The sequence below is a fragment of the Scardinius erythrophthalmus genome (assembly GCF_964197995.2).
Source record: "Scardinius erythrophthalmus genome assembly, chromosome: 18".
In the NCBI taxonomy this organism is placed as follows: domain Eukaryota; kingdom Metazoa; phylum Chordata; class Actinopteri; order Cypriniformes; family Leuciscidae; genus Scardinius; species Scardinius erythrophthalmus.
This window is the reverse complement of record NC_138238.1, coordinates 30,305,208-30,326,458: the sequence shown is the minus strand read 5'-3', so window position 1 is coordinate 30,326,458 and position 21,251 is coordinate 30,305,208. Positions and strand designations below refer to the sequence as shown.

Genomic DNA, 21,251 nt, shown 5'->3' with positions numbered 1-21,251 from the left:
TTTGTGTGTATGGATGCTGTTTCAGATATGCGTCTGCAGTCATTCTGTGTGTGTGATGTGCCCGGCGGGGCAGACAGCAGTGGTGTGTAAATAAGAGTTCTAAATTTAACTTCAGCTCACAAGTTGAGTTGTCCTCTGCTACAGCTGGGACACACACACACACACACACACACACACACACACAGGAAGGAAATTGCAGCCAAACCAGCCAGAGAAGCAACCACATACTTTCTCCTCAGATACCCTCTCCACCTTTTCTATAAACAGAAATGCTCTGTTGAGAACACTATGATATCATTAACAAAATGTGTAAGGCATGTCTAAGTGTGCAAGAGACCAGACCCTAATTTGCATACTGCCTATGGTAAATAGTATGCAAGATTTCAATTAAAAAATATGTCATCCATCCATTTTTGGTTGATATTGCCAATGACACCTTCCACCACAGAGGAGTTTGAGACCATTTTTTTACATAATGATTGATGGTATAAAGACACATCTTTATGATGTTAAAGTATGTTGCAATAATGGCATACTGTCTTAACATACACTCAAATGTAAGTACATTACCATCAATTGTGAAATACGTATTTTTAGTGTTGTATAATTATGCGATTCGTGAAGCAGCTCTGTAAATCTTTCTTCCTGACACATTTAAATAATACATTTTTAATGATTTTTTTCTGATATACAGTATTCTGTTTGACATTTCTTATGGGAATTTTTGCTGTAGCAGTTACTTGTGGAATTTTCACAATTATTTTATACAATTATTTTAATTGTTTATGGTAATAATAATAAGAAAAATGTTGATTAATTAGAATTTTTTATAAAAACTATTATTAATAATAGTATAATAATCTAAAATTAATAATAATAATAATCTAAAATGAAAATCATATATTAATAATAATAATAATTGTTAGATAAAATAAAAACGAGATAAACCTATTATTACTAAATTATAATAATAATGTTAGATAAATATAATTAATAAATTGATCATAATAATATAATTATTAATATAATACAATTATTTAATAATAAAAAAGTAATTATAATAATGATAATAATAATAATTCTTAAAGGAAAAAATTGAAAATTTAATAGAATATTGTTTATTATTATTAATATTATTATTATCATTATCATTAGTACTATTATTATTTTAGTATTGTTGCTCTAATATAAAAATAATTGTTGTTAGATAAAATAACAATTAGAAACAAATTAATTATTAATAATAATATCTATTATTATTATTATTATTATTATTATTATTACTACTACTAAAAATGCAAAAGATGGTTGTGGTTGGAACTGCTGACACCGCAGGAAACATCTAGAATCTGTTCTCCCTCCCATCAGTGGTTTGAACAATGTTTAACAGTGTTTATCTCTTGTTTTGATGTGTTATGGCTGGCTAATTATCATCAGCACGAATGCGTTCCATCATCAGCGCTCAGATCATAGTATCATCTGTCTCTCTGACAGAAGCGCAGTTGGTTCAGGACGTCTGTGTCTTTGATCTTTCTTGTAATGTTCCCAATCACACACTGCAGCGCTGTGGATCAGGATAAGGGATTCCTCCTAGATAAATAGGAAAGTTTGCTTTATTCAGCATGCTTTGAGATTGAGTTTCTGGTCTTATATGGTTTTTGAAAATCTATAGAGTCAAGTTTTGTTATATTGATTCTATGCTTGACTAAAATAAATTTTAATTCAGAAATGAACATGACGTTTATCATAGAAAAAGTGTCTGTATCAAGTCATTGACCCATAAACTCTCTCTCTTTCACAGCAATCGAGACCCAGAGTACGAGTTCAGAGGAGATCGTCCCGAGCCCACCCTCTCCGCCCCCTCCACCTCGCGTCTATAAGCCCTGCTTTGTGTGTCAGGACAAATCTTCAGGGTATCACTATGGCGTCAGTGCCTGTGAGGGCTGCAAGGTGAGAGACTCGGCCAACTCTCATTCACCCACACAACATGTGCTGCAACCAGAGGTAGCCAGTACTTATTTAGCTTAGTAGTCATGTTCTCTAAATAAAACAGCTGAATAATTTTCTGGTAAGCCCCCCCGTTTTTTTTTTTTTTTTTTCACACACATATCCATACAACAAAGCAAGATAGAGTAATAATCCAGATTGTCTTTCTCTCATATCCTATCCATTATAGCAATATATCAGATGGTAAATCTGATGGTTCACTTTAAAGAACAATGAAAGATGTGGTTCGGTTTTGATATCTCACTTTTAGGCCATGTGTCCACCAAAGCATTTTTCTCAGTGTTTTCAATGGGAGTGCCGTGTTTTTGAGGCACTGAGCTTCTATTTCACGCTGAGCGCTAAGCTCTCAGCCTTTTTTTCCCGGTCGCTGAGAGTTGAAGAATGTTCATCTTTGGGTAAAATGCAGCGCTCATCACTGTCACTTTTATCCCAGCCATCCAATCACAGTTGAGGAGGGGCGGGACAAATACAACACTGACCAACCGCCACACTCTGCTTGAAAACCGTCAACAGATGACAAGAAGTAACAACAAGCATAATAAAGGAACAAAATAAAACAAGAGCCAGATCAAATACTTTACATTGTATCAACATTTTTATGCAATACAGAAACAAAATATCTGTGAAATTAGATACTAGTTACACTCCCCCGATATTCTGTATTATAGCAAGCATTGCAAGCGTCTCGCCTGAAAAACGCTGTGATGTGCAATTTTTTTTAAACATGATAGATTGTACAGTTCTAGAATTGAGAATATATAACTCCCTTCATTAGCTTTAGTGAAGTTAGCCTTTTTTTTTTGTTAGAAACTTGGGACCCACTTTATATTAAGTATCTTTAAAATAGCTTGAATGTAGCTCTACACCCTTGCCTCATTTAGTATACGTGTTTCAATGAATATGCAAATGAGCCCCGCCTCCACTCACTCGCACCAGCTCAGAGATCCACTCACGTTGACGTGATTGGTTATAAGGTAGATTGTGTCATCAGAAACACCAGCGATTTCAAACCGCGTTTTTTGAGACGGTCTTTGGTTCACTGCAGTTTTAAGGAGAAAATACTCAGCAATTGTTTTGACATATGCATTTGCACATGGTTTTATCGTAAAGCATATTAAAAAACACCACGTAGACATATAAACAACATTAAAAGCTTGATTTTCACCACAGGGGGACTTTAACCTTACCTGTATCCCACCTCAATAGCAGCAAAAGTGTTTTGAAATACAACATGAACACAATACATATATTTTACCTAACAATACATTTTTTTGACCCAAGTACCCAGTAGTCAAAGACTCCTAAAATAAAGTAGGACCGAAACTTCTAGCAACTTCTACATTAACTTGTTAGTAACTTGATGTGTGGCTAACTACTTCTTTGTCAAGCTACTCATAATTTCAACTTTTTATGTGGTAAAGATACTAGATAGCTACACTGCAAGTTTCAAGTGACAGGAAAAAAAAATTAATTGTTGGAAAAAAAATAGTTCAGACACTTAACAAGGATGAAAGTTTCTAGTATGCTGTGCATGTCGAGCACCTTTGTTCCAGCACACCATCAAATGTAGTCTACTTGCAGGCCTATGCGTTCGGTTGTGGCTTAACCTAAGCATCAAAACTGAAGTATAATCTGAATGGATGTCAAAGCAAGCACGTTTGAGCTTCCGTTTACTGTGTTTGTTGTGTTGATCAATGTTTAGATGTGAATTAAAGGCTGTGAATATAAAGCAATTGTGTTTTTTTCAGGAGACTAGACCGCTTGAAGTATATGGATTACTTGTACAATCTCTTAATGGACTTTTTGACGCTTAAAAGTTTTGTTGGAATGGACTTTCAACAGAGCTACAGAAATCTCTCATAATTCATTAAAATATCTTCATTTCTGTAGAATTGATTCTGTAGAATCCAATAAACTGAAGGAGTTTAGTGACAAAGAGTTGGCTTTTTGGACTTTTTGATTTTGGTCATTAAGCAACATCCTAAAAACCAATCAATCACCACTCAGAACACTTTAGCAACCACATTCAATGTCCTAGCACGCACCGACAACACCTTACTTTATTGTACTGGGAAGCACCATGTGGAAGTAAAAATCTATTTGTTTTGACACATGACTGGAGTTTTCTTGCATCTCTTGAAGTCTGTCACTGTCCTCATTGTGTTGTTTGTGTTTAGGGTTTCTTCAGGCGAAGTATTCAGAAGAACATGGTCTACACGTGCCACAGAGAGAAGAACTGCATCATCAACAAAGTCACCCGCAACCGCTGTCAATACTGCCGGCTGCAGAAGTGCCTGGAAGTGGGGATGTCCAAAGAATGTGAGTGATGCATCACAAATGCTCCCTCCACAGCTGAAGTACTCTTGCCAAAATACACACACACATAATCATAATCATGCCTCCCTCTGGCTATACGAGCACTCGTCTCTGCTAGGCGCTGTCAGAATTGAGAAGTTAATTGGGAGAGGTGTGAAAATACACACTCTCTCGCAGGTCTGCGGCAAAAGTTGTGAATGTGTCAGTGTGTTTGTTCAGAAATCATCCGGACAGATCCAACACGCTCTCACCATCAAGTGGGTGTGAGTCTCCACTGCAGAAAGAGACACAAATGGTGTGTTTTTATGGAGGGAGAGGAACGATCCAATACCATGTCAGGTCTGATCATTGGGTGTGTGTATATCCAGGTGACATATCTGGCTCTCATTTAACCCCAAAAGCAAAATAAATAGTTAAATTAAATTACATTTTGTTAATATTATGTATGTATGTATGCATGTATGTATGTATATATATATATATATATATATATATATATATATATATATATATATATATATATATATATATATTGCAATTAGTCAATTTGTCTGTGCTTTAAATATTTAATTCATTCAATTCAAGAGTTTAATAATTTGACATCACTTGAAATTATATATTACATAAATGTATGATTTTTTTTTTTTTTACAGTTTTGCCCAAAATTCTCATTACATTTCTATCAGTCCCTCCAGGATTTTGTGATTCTGCAATCACAGAATATAACACAAAATCAAGAAAACTTTGCATTTCCATAATTTTTCTGCAAAGGCAACATTGGCTAATAAAAATTCATAGAACGGGGTGTACTGACCATACGGAGCACCAAGACACCGTTTATAAATACTAGTGTTTTAAAAGGACACTATTTTTGTTTTTATATTTCTGATTTGAGGCCCATTTGAGCAAAAGAGAGGCTAATATTTAATATTCCCAAGTGATCTCTACCAGTCATTCATTCACATCCTTCACTTGTCTAGTGTCTATTCAACCTGATTTAACAATTAGATTTAATACATTATTTTACTGGATACACAAGTTTTTAATATTCCGAGTGAATGCGATCGCTGTTGATACTATTATATATTGAGAAAAAAAAAAACAATAGTACACAAATAGACATTGCGGCAAACATTTTTTTTGCAGTAATGAGACATTACAGTCATGTGAAACATCTTAATGATCCTAAAACAGACTTCATGCACTTCAGGAGTTAGTGACCGATATTTGTTCTTCTTTCAGAGATCATGTGCATGTTGAGGTTAATGTCATTGGCCAGTCTGACAGATCAAGCACATGGGCCTCTGGCAAGCATCATGGCGAGGGTGCAGATGACCCATTAAATCAGTCACAATGACAACCCACACTTGTTTCATTAAAGTGGGTTCTTATGAATTCACACCTCTTGACTCACAGTACATTTAGAAAATGATGCACAGCGGCACTTTCACACTTCACTTCCTGCATACATTTGAACGCACAAAACATCTGTAATAAAACACACACACACACACACACTCACACATGCATTGATTTTCAGCACAGCATGCTGGGTTCGCTCTGCTCCAAATGCATTAGACTCACAACTCATTTGCTGCTGCTGCTGAGGAGGAGTAGAGATTGTGAAAAAAGGAGGAGTGGAGAGAGCGGGAGCGGAGGGAGGAAACATTGACATTTTTATCCTTTCATTGAATTTCATCTTTGTGATGGACGATCTGCCAGCGCTTTAATTTTCTCCTCTCAAATTATTCCTGTCAAGAACCTCATGCAACACACTCACACACACCCTGAAACAGACATATGAGGGCGTTAAGGCCCGTTCACACCAAGACAAATGTTTGTCTTGAAAATGTGGAGCCATAAACATTTTAATAATTAACGTCTAATAACGGTTAGTTTTAAGCACTTAATGTCATTTGCCCATTTTCCGTAACCTAATTTATAACTATTTACAGTTAATGTTTTTAACAAAGCATTATCTAACTCTTTACATATGAGCTAATTAAACAATAACACTTTGTTACAGTAATTACAGTGACAATGAATGAAGAACCCACAATGTGTATATAGTCTATTAATGTATTACCAACAGTTTATTAACTATTAATTAACTATTTTCAAATTTTTGTAAATATTTTATTACACTATACTTATTATAAAGTGTTACCAGCAACAATGAATATCAGAAGAAAACCCCTTATGATTAGCATGTTTTGCGATTTATATATGGTTTAGTGTGGCTCTTATAATATTTGATGTGGCGTAGTTCTCTAATGCAAATTATCATACGTCATCATAATCATCAGTTATGACAACGAGACGTTTCAGCTCTAATTGGAATACAAAAATCTGAATAGGATTGGATTTAGGTTAAACTGCTGTTTGAAAATAATTATGTTGATACATCTCTGCTTCCTTTATTTCCTCTGCTTTGTGTACCAGGCCAATGCATTTTCATTCATTTAATTTTCCCTAAAATTATGTTTTAATGCTTTAAGTAGGAATACTTAATCGTCAACCATGCTTCAGAAAGTGCAGTAGATGAAACTATGCCGCTCATTCATACAGACACGCAGAACAACCAGACTTTGTATTCTAAAATCTGTCTTTTTGCGGTATAATATTCACAGACACTAGTCCATATATTTATCCACATTTTCTGCATTGCTGATATCATACTTCAGCATATTTTGAAAAAGATAATGAATCGTACCAAACATTTTGATTTGAATCATGATTCCATGTCGAATTGTACACTGTAGAAACAAATCCGTTAAATTTACGGTAAAAAAAACAACAAAAAACTACCGTACCAGAAATCTACCATAAAAAAATACGGTAGCAACATTTTAGGTTTTACAGACTTAACTTAAATTTTTAACTTAAAAACGTATTTCATTATCTGATAAAATGTTAATTTACCGACCTATTGAAGTACTAATATCTGTTGTGTACCATTGTAATACACTGACAACCACCAATCACAGTGGTGATGAGAGTCACATGATGAATCAAAGCTCATCACAAGCAGCTTTTCCAGAAGAAAGTTAATAGTAATATATAGAAGCTGCATAGTTTCATTCACACAAACATTAAACACCATCATGGTAACACATGAAATTTAAAAAAATTCAATAAACATTCATTTAACAACATTAAATGTAACATAAAACCCTAATGTACATAACTGATTAGAAAAAAATAAGAAAAACTATGAAGAAACAGTTATTTCAACAAAGATACATCAAATGTGAAGTGTCACGCAGGGAATTTTAAATTTTTCCACTGTAAATTACAATGACTTGTTCTTTTTCACTTAATTTGAATTTAATGGTATTTTACTGTAAAATGACATTAAATGTACGGTTAGATCTATCACAGTTATTCACTGAAACCTTCTGTTAGCCAATTAACAGTTTTTCACTGTAGCATTTTTACGGTCTTTTACCGTTAAAATCACGATAATTTTTTTTACAGTGTATCATTTAGCAAAGAATCCTAATTAGTTAGTTCTCGGAACTGATATTTCCACCCCTATCAGCCATGTTTTTGCGTGTATTTTTTCCAGCAGTGATTTTATCACAATACACAGGCCTAAAAAACTATGCAAGTGCTTGAACGTAGCCACTCAAGTTCAATTTCAGACATTGTTTTAGTGTGAAATGTGTCAAAGCACAGTTCATAATGCAGCTCAAGTTACTTACATCAGTTTTAATAGCCATACATCTCTATTGGCCCCATGGGTTTGTTACCGCCAGAGCGACGCAAGATCATATAGACGTAAGTATATATAACAGAACTGTGCAGCTGGCGTTTGCGTACTTGCTTAGATCACATTTCTGGCCATGTTTCTGCTCGTCAGCATATTTCTGGCCATATCGTCAGATATTCCGGTGTGTAAAAATCACCTTTCCAGACACACACAAAATACGTATCATTACTGCTGGAGAAAGACCTGTTTCCCGATCTCTCTCTCTCTCTCTCTCTTTCTTTCTCTCTGCAGGTCTCTCAGTAATGCTTGTGTGTGAGTGATGGCGCAGCCAGGCTAATAGTTCTTTAATGACTTCATTAAATTGTGTTTTGCGGCTTATGATCGCTGTGCCAATCTGTCATTGGGGCTAATGTAGGCACGCTAAGATAGCCCACTTTTATTTAGGAATTAATTCCGCATCTCCAGAGGCCTGAGAGAGGGATGCAGCGAGGGTCTGAGCGCTAGCAGAGATTGGGAGGGAAATAATGCCATGGCATTACAGTGTGTGTGTGTGTGTGTGTGTGTGTGTGTGTGTGTGTGTGTGTGTGTGTGTGTGTGTGTGTGTGTGTGTGTGTGTGTGTGTGTGTGTGTGTGTGTGTGTGTGTGTGTGTGTGTGTGTGTGTGTGTGTGTGTGTGTGTGTGTGTGTGTGTGTCATATAATGAGATTAGATTAGCTCTGGGTCTAATGAAACCTGTGGTGATCTATCAGCATTATGTACGACTTCATCCACCTGCTCTATTCATCAAACTACAAACACACACCCTGCAGATACAGAGAGAGAGAGTGAGAGAAAGTGTTTGAGATGGTACTGATGGAGGGGGTGTAATGGCATTTCTGATTCTTTGGCCTATTTTTTCTCCTTAACACTTTTTTTTCTCGCCTTTCCTCCCCTCATGGTTTGTCTTCACAGATGTGATGTGTTGGCTCTAACACGTTTCCTCTATCTGTCTGTCTCATCTCACTCCATTACTGCTGCTCACTGCATCTCAAACGGCCTTTTCACTGCTACTCATGCAAGTTTCTCTCCTTTTCTTGGCCCTTTCATCCCTCATTCTTTCCTATCTGTCTTCTTGAGATATTTTCTCTTCTGCCCACTTCATTACATACTGAAATGACATGGCCACATATCTCACTGTGATAGCAAACTTGATGATGGAATTTGTTCAAATTGGATTTAATGTTTTTAATATTGTAAAAGATATCAATATTCAATAAATAATAATACAATCATAATTATAATACCTTTTAAAAAGTTAAACGGAAAATTAAATAGAACAGCTTGGTGGATTTTCACTTGGCCATTCAGGAATCTGTACAGTCAGCACTGATTTTTGTTGTCTTTCTGTCTGTGCAGCGGTAAGGAACGACAGGAATAAGAAGAAGAAAGAAGATAAAAAGCAAGAATGCACAGAGAGCTACACGCTGAGCCCAGACACAGAGCAGATGATTGACAGAGTCAGGAAAGCCCACAAAGAGACCTTCCCCTCGCTGTGTCAACTCGGCAAATACACCACGGTAAGAGTGTGTGAGGCCGGCCTGATACACTGAATGTTCACCAGGATTTGTGATGATTTTGCAGCCCATTTAATTTCTTTAATGTGATATATTCCCACATCACTCAAAAAAAGTTAACTGAAAATCACTGTGTGGCATTTTATATTCATTTACATGTTTTGGTAAAAATATATGCTATATTGGACTGTGTAATTGAAAATGATTAAATGCAGTGTCAATCAGGGATGTGATTTTTCCGTATTTGCATGGATTTCCATAATTTCCGACTCACTCCAAACATATTCCCAATTTTGTAACAAGAATTGTTCATAAATCTGTTGTCAGCAAAAGAGAGGGTTTTGAGAATGGATAGAGAAGAGAAGGGAAATTCCACCCAAAAATAAATATATGTATATATTTGCCTTTATTATGATAGGATAGTATAGAGTGGACAGTAAGGAGGTGGGAGACGGGATTGGGAAAGGTCGCCTGAAGTTATATGTATATGTCACTATATGTCGCGTGCTGCCCACAAGGCTATTGGCGGCGACTTCATTTACTATTTTCAACTAGATTTTTACTGTATTTAACTTTTTACATTGTACATTTTCAACCAAAACAAAACGTTCTTTAGTTGAAATTAGAGCTGCACGATTCTGGAGAACTTATCGCCACCTACTGGTGTAACGATGTAATGGATACAATCTTTATTTGAAGCTTCAAGTTACTTTCATTAGTTGATTTACACAATTTTGATCGTTGCCGTAGACATCGGTGTTGTTTATACACGAACTATAAGCTTGTATCCCAGTACGTCTGTGAACATTTGAATTATTGTAACAGAAATAATGATACCGTGTGGCTGTGAAGCCGCTTCATACCTATACATGTCCGGGTCCGTGGCAGTGCCAATGCAGATTTGAATGTTCGCTGTGGTTGTAGCTACTTATCAAAGGTTTATTAGACACAGGCGAATCATTGTCGTTTAGGAATAAGATTGCATTGAAATTGACGTCTTTTAATGATCAATCTTGCAGCTCTAGTTGAAATTATGGTTCTTTTGATTAATATAAATAAGCAATATCCTAAGAAATGCATTGGATATCATTAAAAGCATGATAAATATAACCCTAGTAAAATCATTGGATTACATGTACTGTGGCTGTTTGACTACTTCACACCCGATAAAATCTTCATCTGTGAGGATTTGACCTCATTGTTTTGACTTTGTGTTGGTTTTTTTAACTAATGAGCTGACACTGACTGATGAATCAATGCTGTAACTACAGATATGTGTCTCAGTTTGTCAATAACTCCCAGAACTCTGTGCTGATTCTGCTCCTGTGTTTACAAGCAGACCCCACCAAAGCTAATGGCCAGATTTCACGTGCCAGACTTTCAGCCATTATTGATGCTGCTATTAAACATTTACCATAGCATTCTAGTTTACCTGAATTTTGTCCTTGCCTGTGTATAGAGTAACAGCTCGGAGCGGCGTGTGGCACTGGACGTGGATCTGTGGGATAAGTTCAGCGAGCTCTCCACAAAGTGCATCATAAAGACGGTGGAGTTCGCCAAACAGCTGCCGGGATTCACCACCCTCACCATCGCAGACCAGATCACACTGCTGAAGGCTGCTTGCCTCGACATACTGGTGAGAACGAGTCCAAAATTCACAAAGCCTGCAGTGGTGCGGATGTTACTGCGGGTTACATGACACCGCTGAAGCCTGAATATAGACTGAGGGTCACATTGGAGTCATTGAAGGTTGTAGGTTCAAAGCCCACAAGCATTCCCTTGTGAAAAAGAAGTGTGCTTTATTGAATTGAATGCAAGCTTGTAGTGTACTTTTACGTACGTCAATTTGAATATTTTTAAATGTTCAAATCTTTAAAATACTGGACTTGCTGACAGAGTGGCGTGTAATGCATTAGTAAATAATTATTCACAGCAATTTAGTTATTTTCCCTTGAAAAAATAAAGTAAGGGACTATTCTTTCTGTTATTTAATTACAGTTCTGATGTAATTGTATACAATATAGAACAATTCTATATTAAACAAATGTGGATTTAACATTAAAAACATACATTTTAAGAATAAGAATAATTAAGGCATTTTTATATTATTTATTTGAAAGAATTAAAATAGCAGTTTTATATATCTATTCTTGTATGGTTGAGGTTGATATGGGATTTGGGAAGTAATTAGTAAGTAATACAATACTCATTAGAGTAATCTAATTACACTGTTGAAGAAGAGTAACTTAACAAACACTGCTTGCAGATAATATAATATCAAAATAAAAGGCACTTAAATGTACTTAAAATAGTATGCTTACGTGACTGCTTAACACTTAATCTATCAAAAGTTTTACTTTAAAGATCATATTATTGTTTTAATAATCTCGTGTCATGCTTTAAAAAAAGTACACTTATTTTGATGTGTTGACAAACATACTAAATAAAGTGTATTGATATAAAGTTATAAAGTACTTGATTATAATTTCAACTGTAGTGTGTTATTTAATATTATATTTAAAGTTAATATATTTTAAATGAATTCAACTTCATCATTACAAATGTGTAATACAAATATATACTTTTCAGTACATTCAGCAGTGAACTTTAACCTTCAAAGACAATAGAAATATATATGAAATTACATATAAATATATAGTTAACTCCTACTGAGGTGGGTCAAAAAAGAACTCTAAAGTTCTATAAACTAAACTATAATACTTTTATTGTTCTGGTAGTGCCTTATTGTAAATAACATGCAATTAATGTCTGAAAACATTACATTCAGTTCACAGATAAGTACATTCGCTTAAAGTATCTGATTCATTTCCACAATAAGTACTCTTTTTAAAAGTATGCAAAAGTGCACTACTTTTTCACAAAGGTTGATCCATGCATTGTCTCCACTATCCACCACTTTAGGATTTCCCTCATCCCAGTTTAATATGCAGAGTTAAGTCCAACACGTCTCCTCTCTGTTTCACTGCTTTTAGATTTTGAGGATCTGTACCCGCTACACGCCTGAGCAAGACACCATGACTTTCTCTGACGGGTTAACGCTGAACCGAACGCAGATGCACAACGCTGGCTTCGGTCCGCTAACAGACCTGGTGTTCGCCTTCGCCAGTCAGCTAATACCGCTAGAGATGGATGACGCAGAGACGGGACTGCTCAGTGCTATATGCCTGCTGTGTGGAGGTACACACACTGTATTCTGACTTACAGTTTTACACCTGTTAAATAGACTGTTATATTTACATATAATTGTGTGTGTGTATATATATATATATATATATATATATATATATATATATATATATATATATATATATATATATATATATATATATATATATAATTTTTTTTTTTTTTTTTTTTTTTTTTTTTTCATTGGCTATTCCAAACATACCAAGTGTCTCATGTCTTTTGATACATGGACCTCTAGTGCCACACAGTGTGTGATGGTGGTATTGCACTCATGTTGTTCAGAGAAATACTGTGTATGAAAAAGAAACGAGGTTGTTTAAAAGCTTGAATCTCATGTAAACATGTCCAGGTCATATTTAACTAGAAACTTTATATATAAGGCATTATAAAAGTATTTTTAATGCATTTATTATGCCTTGTAATGCCACCTTATAAGGCATTGCATGGTCTCATGGATATTTGTAACCACAGTTATTATACATTATAATACTAATCTATTCATTACACACAACTTTAGAAAGTATAATGCATCAAAACACATGACAAACAACCAATTTCAGATGTAACAATTTTAACTTTGGTTACAATTGTTTTGGGAAAATACATTATGAATACATTTATAATGCATTACGCATAAAGGCTTTAAATAAAGTGTTAATGAAATGGTATTTTGCATTAAAAAAACTTGTTCCATTTAAATGCATTCATTTAAAGTAAAGGATATTTTACACTAAAATCATCATAATTAAAAGCTTTACAATAACACTAAGAGTATATAAATAGTTTAAATAATATATAACAGTAGTATACAATAAATATGTTTACATAATATTTTAAAATATTAAATGTAAAATTATATCATTTATTTTTACAGTGATCTCTTTTTTTTATTTTTACAGTTTACTCTTAAAATGATCATAATTAAAGGCTGTAAAATACATACTAAAACGATTGTATAGATATTTTGCTATTTCAATAATATAACAGCATAAAGGTATCATATAATGTATTCTTTAATATTAATATTTTCTAGTTTTTTGTTGTTGTTGTTGTTGTTGTTCTGATTTATTTATTTTTTCATTCATGTTTGTTGGAGAAAATGCTATTGAGTGCATGTCACACAATGCAAAAAATCAAACGGCATTAAGCACGTTTTTTCTTTTTTTTTCTTTTGATATTGGGATGAAAGTGACCTGGGGTGCGTTTCCTAAAAGCCTCGTGAGCTAAGTTGATCTTAGAAACCATTGGTATCAATTGTTCTATGATCTACTTTGGATTTCGATGCTTTTGGGAAACGCAGCCCTGAACATTTTTCACAGGTTTCATGAGATTCACCATCTCCAATATTTGCTGAATTTGTGATATAAGCTCTCATACCACATCCTGTGAGCTGAATATGAATGGTTTGTGCAGATCGGCAGGACCTGGAAGAAGCCGATAAGGTGGATGTTCTGCAGGAACCGCTTCTGGAAGCACTGAAGATCTACGTGAGGAACAGGAGGCCGCACAAACCTCACATGTTTCCCAAGATGCTGATGAAGATTACCGACCTGAGGAGCATCAGTGCCAAGGGTGAGTCAAATTCACTCGCATAATCCTACTCTTTTGTTTTCCTAGACTATAAGAAAAACACATGTGTGACTACTTGAAAACTAAATACATTTTTCATCTCTCTCAGGGGCAGAGCGTGTGATCACCCTGAAGATGGAGATTCCTGGCTCCATGCCTCCTCTCATTCAGGAGATGTTGGAGAACTCTGAGGGTTTGGAGAGTTCCTCAGGCGGGGTCAGTTCACGGGCCGCCGGCGCCCCTCCAGGCAGTTGTAGCCCCTCCCTTTCTCCAAGCTCCGCCCAGAGCAGCCCACCCACGCAGTCGCCATGACAACCATCATTGCCGTCATCGTCAGCCACTTATCGACTACTGTGTGCCCTCCGCGACACGACAGCAGAAACGTTCAAAAGCACGCGCTCATATTGCTGCCCCTCTGCCCGTGTTCCTCAGAGACTAAAGGGGAAATCAAAGGTGTGTCGCTGGAATTTTGTTGTTTTCTTTCCTCAGACTGTGATTGTATTCCTCCTCGATTTCCCTTTGGATGAAGGGAGGAAGACCGCTGGAGGGTGAAGACAAAAAAGTGCAAGAATGAATGGACAAACGTATAGAAGGAATTAAAGGACCTTTTCTTCTGTTTCCGATTCTTATGGCCTGGGACTTCTGTTTCCAATGACCAGAGACTGATTTCCTACCAACTAAAAAAAAAATATATATAAATATATAGAGAGAAGACATGGAATGATTGTGATTGAGAACTGAATGAAACATGGACTTGATGTAAAGATGCAAATGTATTTCCTCACGTTTTCCTCTTTATGCCTGTGAAAGGGCAAAGAGTGAATTGTTTTATTTCAGACTGATGATGATGTTTTTCATTGAGAAAAAAAAACATTGAAAAGATTATTAATTTTCACTCACAAAATTGTGCACAGAAGATATAAAAATGGTCGCAACAAACAATTTGTGTAATGTGTTCTTCTTGCTCTTGTCTTTAAGCTACTAGCAAATACCTCAAGGATTCATTTCATATCATATTTTATTACACTGTGTTTTGCTTAATATTTCAGAAATAAATTACCGAAAAGGTTCTTGCATCAATGAGATTTCTCAAAGTTCTCTGCAAAGTTGTTCTTCGTTCTTCACTCAGGGGTAAACGGGAGTTCTACCGTAAAAAAGTTGTGCAGTAGTTTATAGCCTTCTGTTTTTCTTGTGTCTGGCCTTGTCGAACTGAGTTAACAAATGAACCTAAAAAGATTTCCATGTCAAAAAATGTATACAATATTAAAGTCTTCCAAAAAGTTTGCGCTGACTACAAAAACACTTTTGGACAGATTTTGTTTGAAATTATGCCACACCAGTTCGTTCTTTAAATTTTCAACTCTGCTTGAAGTATATTGAGGCCTTCATTCTAGAGAGCATTTCATTGGACAAAAAGTAGTACACAACTTGTCCTCCGAGAAATACATTTTTTACAAGGGACATTTTCCTGGTTGAATTTGCACCACTAGCTGGAACTCTGAAGTCTGTAAGTGCTTACTTGTACGTCCTGCTGCTCTGGTTGTTGTGCAGGACTTTTATTTTGATGGCGCGGTGGACTTTTGTTTTGACGGCTCTGAGAATGCAAGAGCCTGAGCACTCAACACTCCCCATTCTCCATCTTCATTAGTTTATGATCTGTTTAACATTTCTATCTAATATGTTATTAGAACTCTAATACAAAGAGAGTAAACGGCACTCGAAAAAGTGTTATAGCATTTGCCGTGTGGTTGATGTCCACTGTCGCTAGCTGAGCAGAAATACATAATCATGTTTCACTTGTTTCCTTCAAAGACATGTTGGATTTCCTTTTTAGCATAAAGGTTAAGAAGTGCCTGGACTTCGGATTCAGTCTATCTATTCTTCCATGTTCTTGGAGTAAATATATAGGCACAATTTATGGAGTAAATATACAGACTATAAACTGTGTTTACACTGCATTTTAGAAATGGCGAATGCCTTCTTAAATCACTGGCAGTTTCTAATGTTGTGCTGGTTCGACCCTTCTCTTAAGTAAGAGCTGATTTAGTGCCCCCAAAAGGCAATCCCTTTCAGTCGGTTCACTCGGTACAACATGACCATGGGATGTCGCGCCATTGGCTGAAGACACATTGGCTGCGTCTGAAAATAGCAGGATACCAAGGTAGGAAGGTAACAAGGCACGTCCAAATCCAATGATCGTGCCACATCTTGTCTCCTGAGATAATTTCATCTGATTGATCTTTGAAGGCAGCATAGATGGATCCTTCGCTGCATTTGATATCCCACAATCCTGTGTGTTCCATTCCCTGACCGTTGAGCTAAAAAATAAAGATGGCGTCTGAAATTTGATGTTGGTGGTCAGTTTGTGTGTAAAGTGTACATTTTGACCAACTTCTCCCACTTTTGATGACATTTCTAGCAAGAAGTTAGTATTGTAGTAATTCAATATTCAATTGGTTGTCACCAAAGCTCTCTCTCTGTTTTGTTATCGATCATTAAATCGTGACGCTGCCTCAGAAGTCTGTCTGAAATCAGTTTTGTGAGGTATCTTCATGCATAAACGCTGCCTGCTAAGTCATAGCCTGACAGGGCTGACAAGTCAGCTGGCTAGGTTTTCGGATGCAGCCATTTATTCACGCGTGAAAGGCCAATGAGGCATGCTGACGTGGGGGGTCTTACTGTACCTGCCCACAAATTCGGTCGCTTGCATAATCTTCAGCTCTTCGCTGTGCTACTAGAACACCATAACACCACATTCATAAGCCCATTGCTTGGGGATCCGGGCAGACACACAGACAGCCTATACAATAGGCAGGGTAGGTAAAGAAGGGTCCGCCCTCATGTGCATATCATGTGTTCGCTGACCAGCAAGCATCATGACATTGTAGTCAGGGACACCATGGTGTCTTCCCTAATGCAAGAACCTGCTGTCCCTCGGCCGGAGTTGTGGTTTCTATGGGCCTACCTGCTGAGAGGGAGAATCTTATAGCAGTGGGGCTCCCAATCAATGTCGTGGCCACAATACAGAGTAATAGGGCACCATCGACAAGGGGGCTTTATGTATTGAAGTAGCGCATATTTGGAGCTTGGTGCAGGTGTAACCCCTCCACCCGGGTCCTACTCGCCCCGCTCTGCGCGGGCCTCGAACCCCGGTCTCTGGCATGAGAGTCAGGCGCTCTAACAAGGAGGCTAAAGACTGCAGCCTCTAGCGTCAGTCGCTAGAGTGCCCATTGAGATCAGAGGAGTGAGGTTTTACTCGCACAGCGACTACTAGCTGGCCTGCGTTACACTCACCCCCATAAACCTCACTCCCATATGGGTCACGGCACCAATGCAACCCCTCCACCCGGGTCCTGCTCGCCCCGCTCTGTGCGGGCCTCGAACCCAGGTCTCCGGCGTGAGAGTCAGGCGCTCCAACAAGTAGGTTAAAGACTGCAACCTCTAGCGTCTGTTGCTAGAGCACCTATTGAGATCAGACGAGTGAGGTTTACTCGCACAGCAACTATTAGCTGGCCTCCGTTACACAGGCGAAGGTCTTTATCCCCGTATCAGTCCCCAATTGCGGGGATACTGACTTCTTTGCAGGAATTGTTGGAGGAAGGTTGCTCCTATTCCACGTTGAAAGTGTATTTGGTGTCCATTTCGGCTTTTGAGGGCACACCTTCTTGCCATTCGATTCCTTAAAGGGGCTCCGCTTCTTATACCAGATACAAAATCAGTGGTGCCGTCAGAGGACCTGATTGTCTGTGTGCGAACCTTCATTTAAGCCACTAGAATCTTTGGATCTAAGGATGCCGTCTTATAAAACCGCCGTTGAACGTTCACAAGTTCCCGGCTCTGTGCCCTGTTTGATTTTTATGCAGATACATTGATCAAACACAGGCTGTGCGCTCTTCTGACCAGCTCTTTTTTATACTTTGCTAACGTGGTCCTTGGGAAGCCGCCATCTAAATAAAAAAAATGGGTACTTCAGCCAATAGTTATAGGAACTATGAAAACGTTCCTCCAGTGTGAAAGCCCCTCATGAGTACACCCTTAGTATTTTTGGTCTGTGACTATAAATGTTACTGTAAGTATCAGTATCTACTGCAAGTTAGTCAAATTTAAGTGTAAACTAAAATATATATGTTAGCTTTAGTGATTAGGGAAACAAAGCTTTTTGAAACTTTCAATCAATTGAACAATTGCTTCGAAAAATTATATTCACTGTTTCAAAGTGCTTGAAAATCCAAACGCTGCTGACGCCTGCTGGTCAGAACAGTGTACATGCAGCTCAAACATGCATAAAATCCAAAATCACCTTTTACAAACCAATTGCAAATGTTTTATTGAAGGTGCAATCTATTAAATGAAATTAACAAATTATCTAATTATTTAGTCTCTTTATAATATTGTCATATTTTATCAAATTTATCTGAGATCAGAAAAAAATATAGACACTGGTTCATCATGGGTTCACAGAGATGGCCCCTAGATCTTAACCATTGAAATTTTGATATATTTCGAAATGTTTCAAGACTTCAAGACGTCATGAAGCCTTGTTTTCTGAAATCATGTGACTTTTGCAGTTTGATACGTGCTCCGAATCACTGGTTCGAAGCAAATGATTCGCAAAAAGTTTCAAAGCTTCACTAAGCATGTTTCGAAAGCACCCATCACTAGTATGCTTCAAAGCTAATAGACATAAAACATACAAATCTTGAAGCTTTGCTTCGCTTATAGACAGCTGAGGATTTGCTGTTGTTCCACATAGGCTACTGTATAGAAATTTATTTTTTAATGAATTCTTCCATTGTTCCAGACTTCAGATGCCCCAACCCCTGTGAAGAGATGACTCGAGAGGACTCCTACTATGGAGCTAGAAGAGTCTCAATAAAGATAAATGCACAAACTGCATTCACATATGCACACACAGGATACACAAATGCACACACATGATTCATAAATACACACACAGGATACACAAATGCGCACAAAATTCACAAATGCACACACAGAATTTAAAAAGCACAGAAGATTCATAAATGCATACAAAATTCAGAAATGCACACAAAATTCATAAATACACACACAATTCAGAAATGAAAACAAAATTTACAAATGCACACAAGATTCACAAATGCTCAGGACAAGATTCAGAAATGTATTTCTGATGCACACACAAATCTATCTTGATTTACAAACTGCTTGCGGTCTGTGAACTTCACTGCATTTGTGTGTGAATTTTGAGACTCCCCTGACTTGGCTCGACACACAAATGCCTTTTTTTAAACAGGGAATGACCTGTGACCAATCAGATACCTCCCTTGTTTTAGCCAATCACAAGAACGCACCCCACGTGGGGGATTGTTTACTTGTAAGCCAATCACATGAAGTGTGGGCGCGAGGAGCGAGGTGGGTGGAGTTCTGCCAGTTGGTTGAGACCATTTTTTACAGTCTATGGTTGAGGCGGTGGGCCGGACCTCGAAATTACGAATTTAATACTTACCTCTCAGCTGTGTACGTTTTTTTTTTTTTTTTTTGCTGAGGCCATGTAATAAAATCGTATAAGTACTGCAGACATTGTTTCCAACTTTGTTGTTTGCACATTTGACGCAAAATGTCCTTACAAACTCTTACTTTTTTAAACCGGCAAGTAAGTAGGAGTACTAATCATAACGTTAGAAAACCTCCCGTTTCCTTGACAACCAATAAATAATGAACACAGTTTCTACACATAGACAGTAAAAGAAATGGACACAGCGACCCCATTGGAACTCAATTGAGACAAGTGAAGCCCGTTTTCAGCGATTTCTTAGCACTTCCTTTCCTGACGCGCAGACTCAAACCGAGCAAAGCGTTACACGGACCACGTGAGCAACCCGTCTGTCTTCTAGTAGCTGTGCCAAGAGAAATCTGAATCATTCCCTTCCGAATCTTGCAGAGACGGAGAGTGTGATTAGGAGCTGTCCATGAGCTTGGAGCAGGAGAAACTTTTGCTAAGTATTCTGATTAATTATATTGTCATTTTGCCTCCACGTCTCCCCGATTGCCCGCGAGCTTCTCCTCCCGCCCATACGGTAATCTCTCTAGTGTGCGACAGAGAGTCGCGTGGTTATGACGCAATCGTTAGCCTACTTTTACAAAAACTGCTTCTACGGGGCCATAACATAAGCTACAAGGTAATGGAGCATTTTATACATTGTCGTGTTTCTTTAGAAATAAAAAATGGACAAATGGAGTCTTCAAACGCCTCAGATGTAAAGTTATTCACTGTCAAAGTGACGCCAAAATGAATGGAAGTCAATGGGATTGCTAACGCAAGTGAAGTTCTGCTACAAGATGGCGGCACCCGGTCGACTTCAACTTCCGGTCGACTTCCTTCCCGCTTGTTTCTACAGCGGAGGCAAAGTAATCTTTGTCAGTGACCAAGAAGCTGCGTTCTTTAAATTTTAATTTTGCTTTAATCTTAAAAAATGTAATTTTAGTAATGTAGTTCAGTAATACTGAAGTAAAAATGAGGTGTTTTATCCGTTTAGCCTCAAATGTAAAAAGCCCTGTAACTCCTTTCCCAGACAAGTTGGGCAAAGTCTGTTCAATGTAGCCTACACACAAATTATTTTTATTAATGCAATGGACTGTTGCCTATGGCTTGCTCAGTTGGGGATATTTAATTTAATTAATCAATCAACAATACTATTGATCAGCATTACCAAACGTGGACGTTTTCCACTAGAAACAAACATTGATGTATTATTTTAATTTAATACTGTGAAGCTGCTTTGATACAATCTCTATTGTGAAAAGCGCTATATAAATAAACTTGACTTGACTGTAACGGCACAATGCACATCCGTATGTCATATTTTCCTAATGTCTGGTACTGTTAAACATGTTTTCACGTGAATG

The 21,251-nt window shown here is 37.1% G+C and overlaps 1 protein-coding gene across 5 annotated transcripts in view; it reads left to right on the top strand.

Annotated features, from left to right (window-relative positions):
- Window positions 1-15,446, top strand: part of raraa (retinoic acid receptor, alpha a) — a 202,345-nt gene extending 186,899 nt beyond the window's left edge. For 3 of the 5 annotated variants that reach the window (XM_081393226.1, XM_081393227.1, XM_081393228.1), the window contains 7 exons: window positions 1,802-1,950; window positions 4,185-4,326; window positions 9,430-9,590; window positions 11,047-11,223; window positions 12,581-12,785; window positions 14,208-14,366; window positions 14,473-15,446. In XM_081393226.1, coding sequence (XP_081249352.1) covers window positions 1,802-1,950; window positions 4,185-4,326; window positions 9,430-9,590; window positions 11,047-11,223; window positions 12,581-12,785; window positions 14,208-14,366; window positions 14,473-14,675 — 1,196 coding nt within the window. In that variant the 3' untranslated portion in view covers window positions 14,676-15,446. The remainder of the gene's footprint in view (window positions 1-1,801; window positions 1,951-4,184; window positions 4,327-9,429; window positions 9,591-11,046; window positions 11,224-12,580; window positions 12,786-14,207; window positions 14,367-14,472) is intronic. The other 2 variants (XM_081393229.1, XM_081393230.1) reach the window with 1 other exon arrangement.
- Window positions 15,447-21,251: the final 5,805 nt, after the last annotated feature.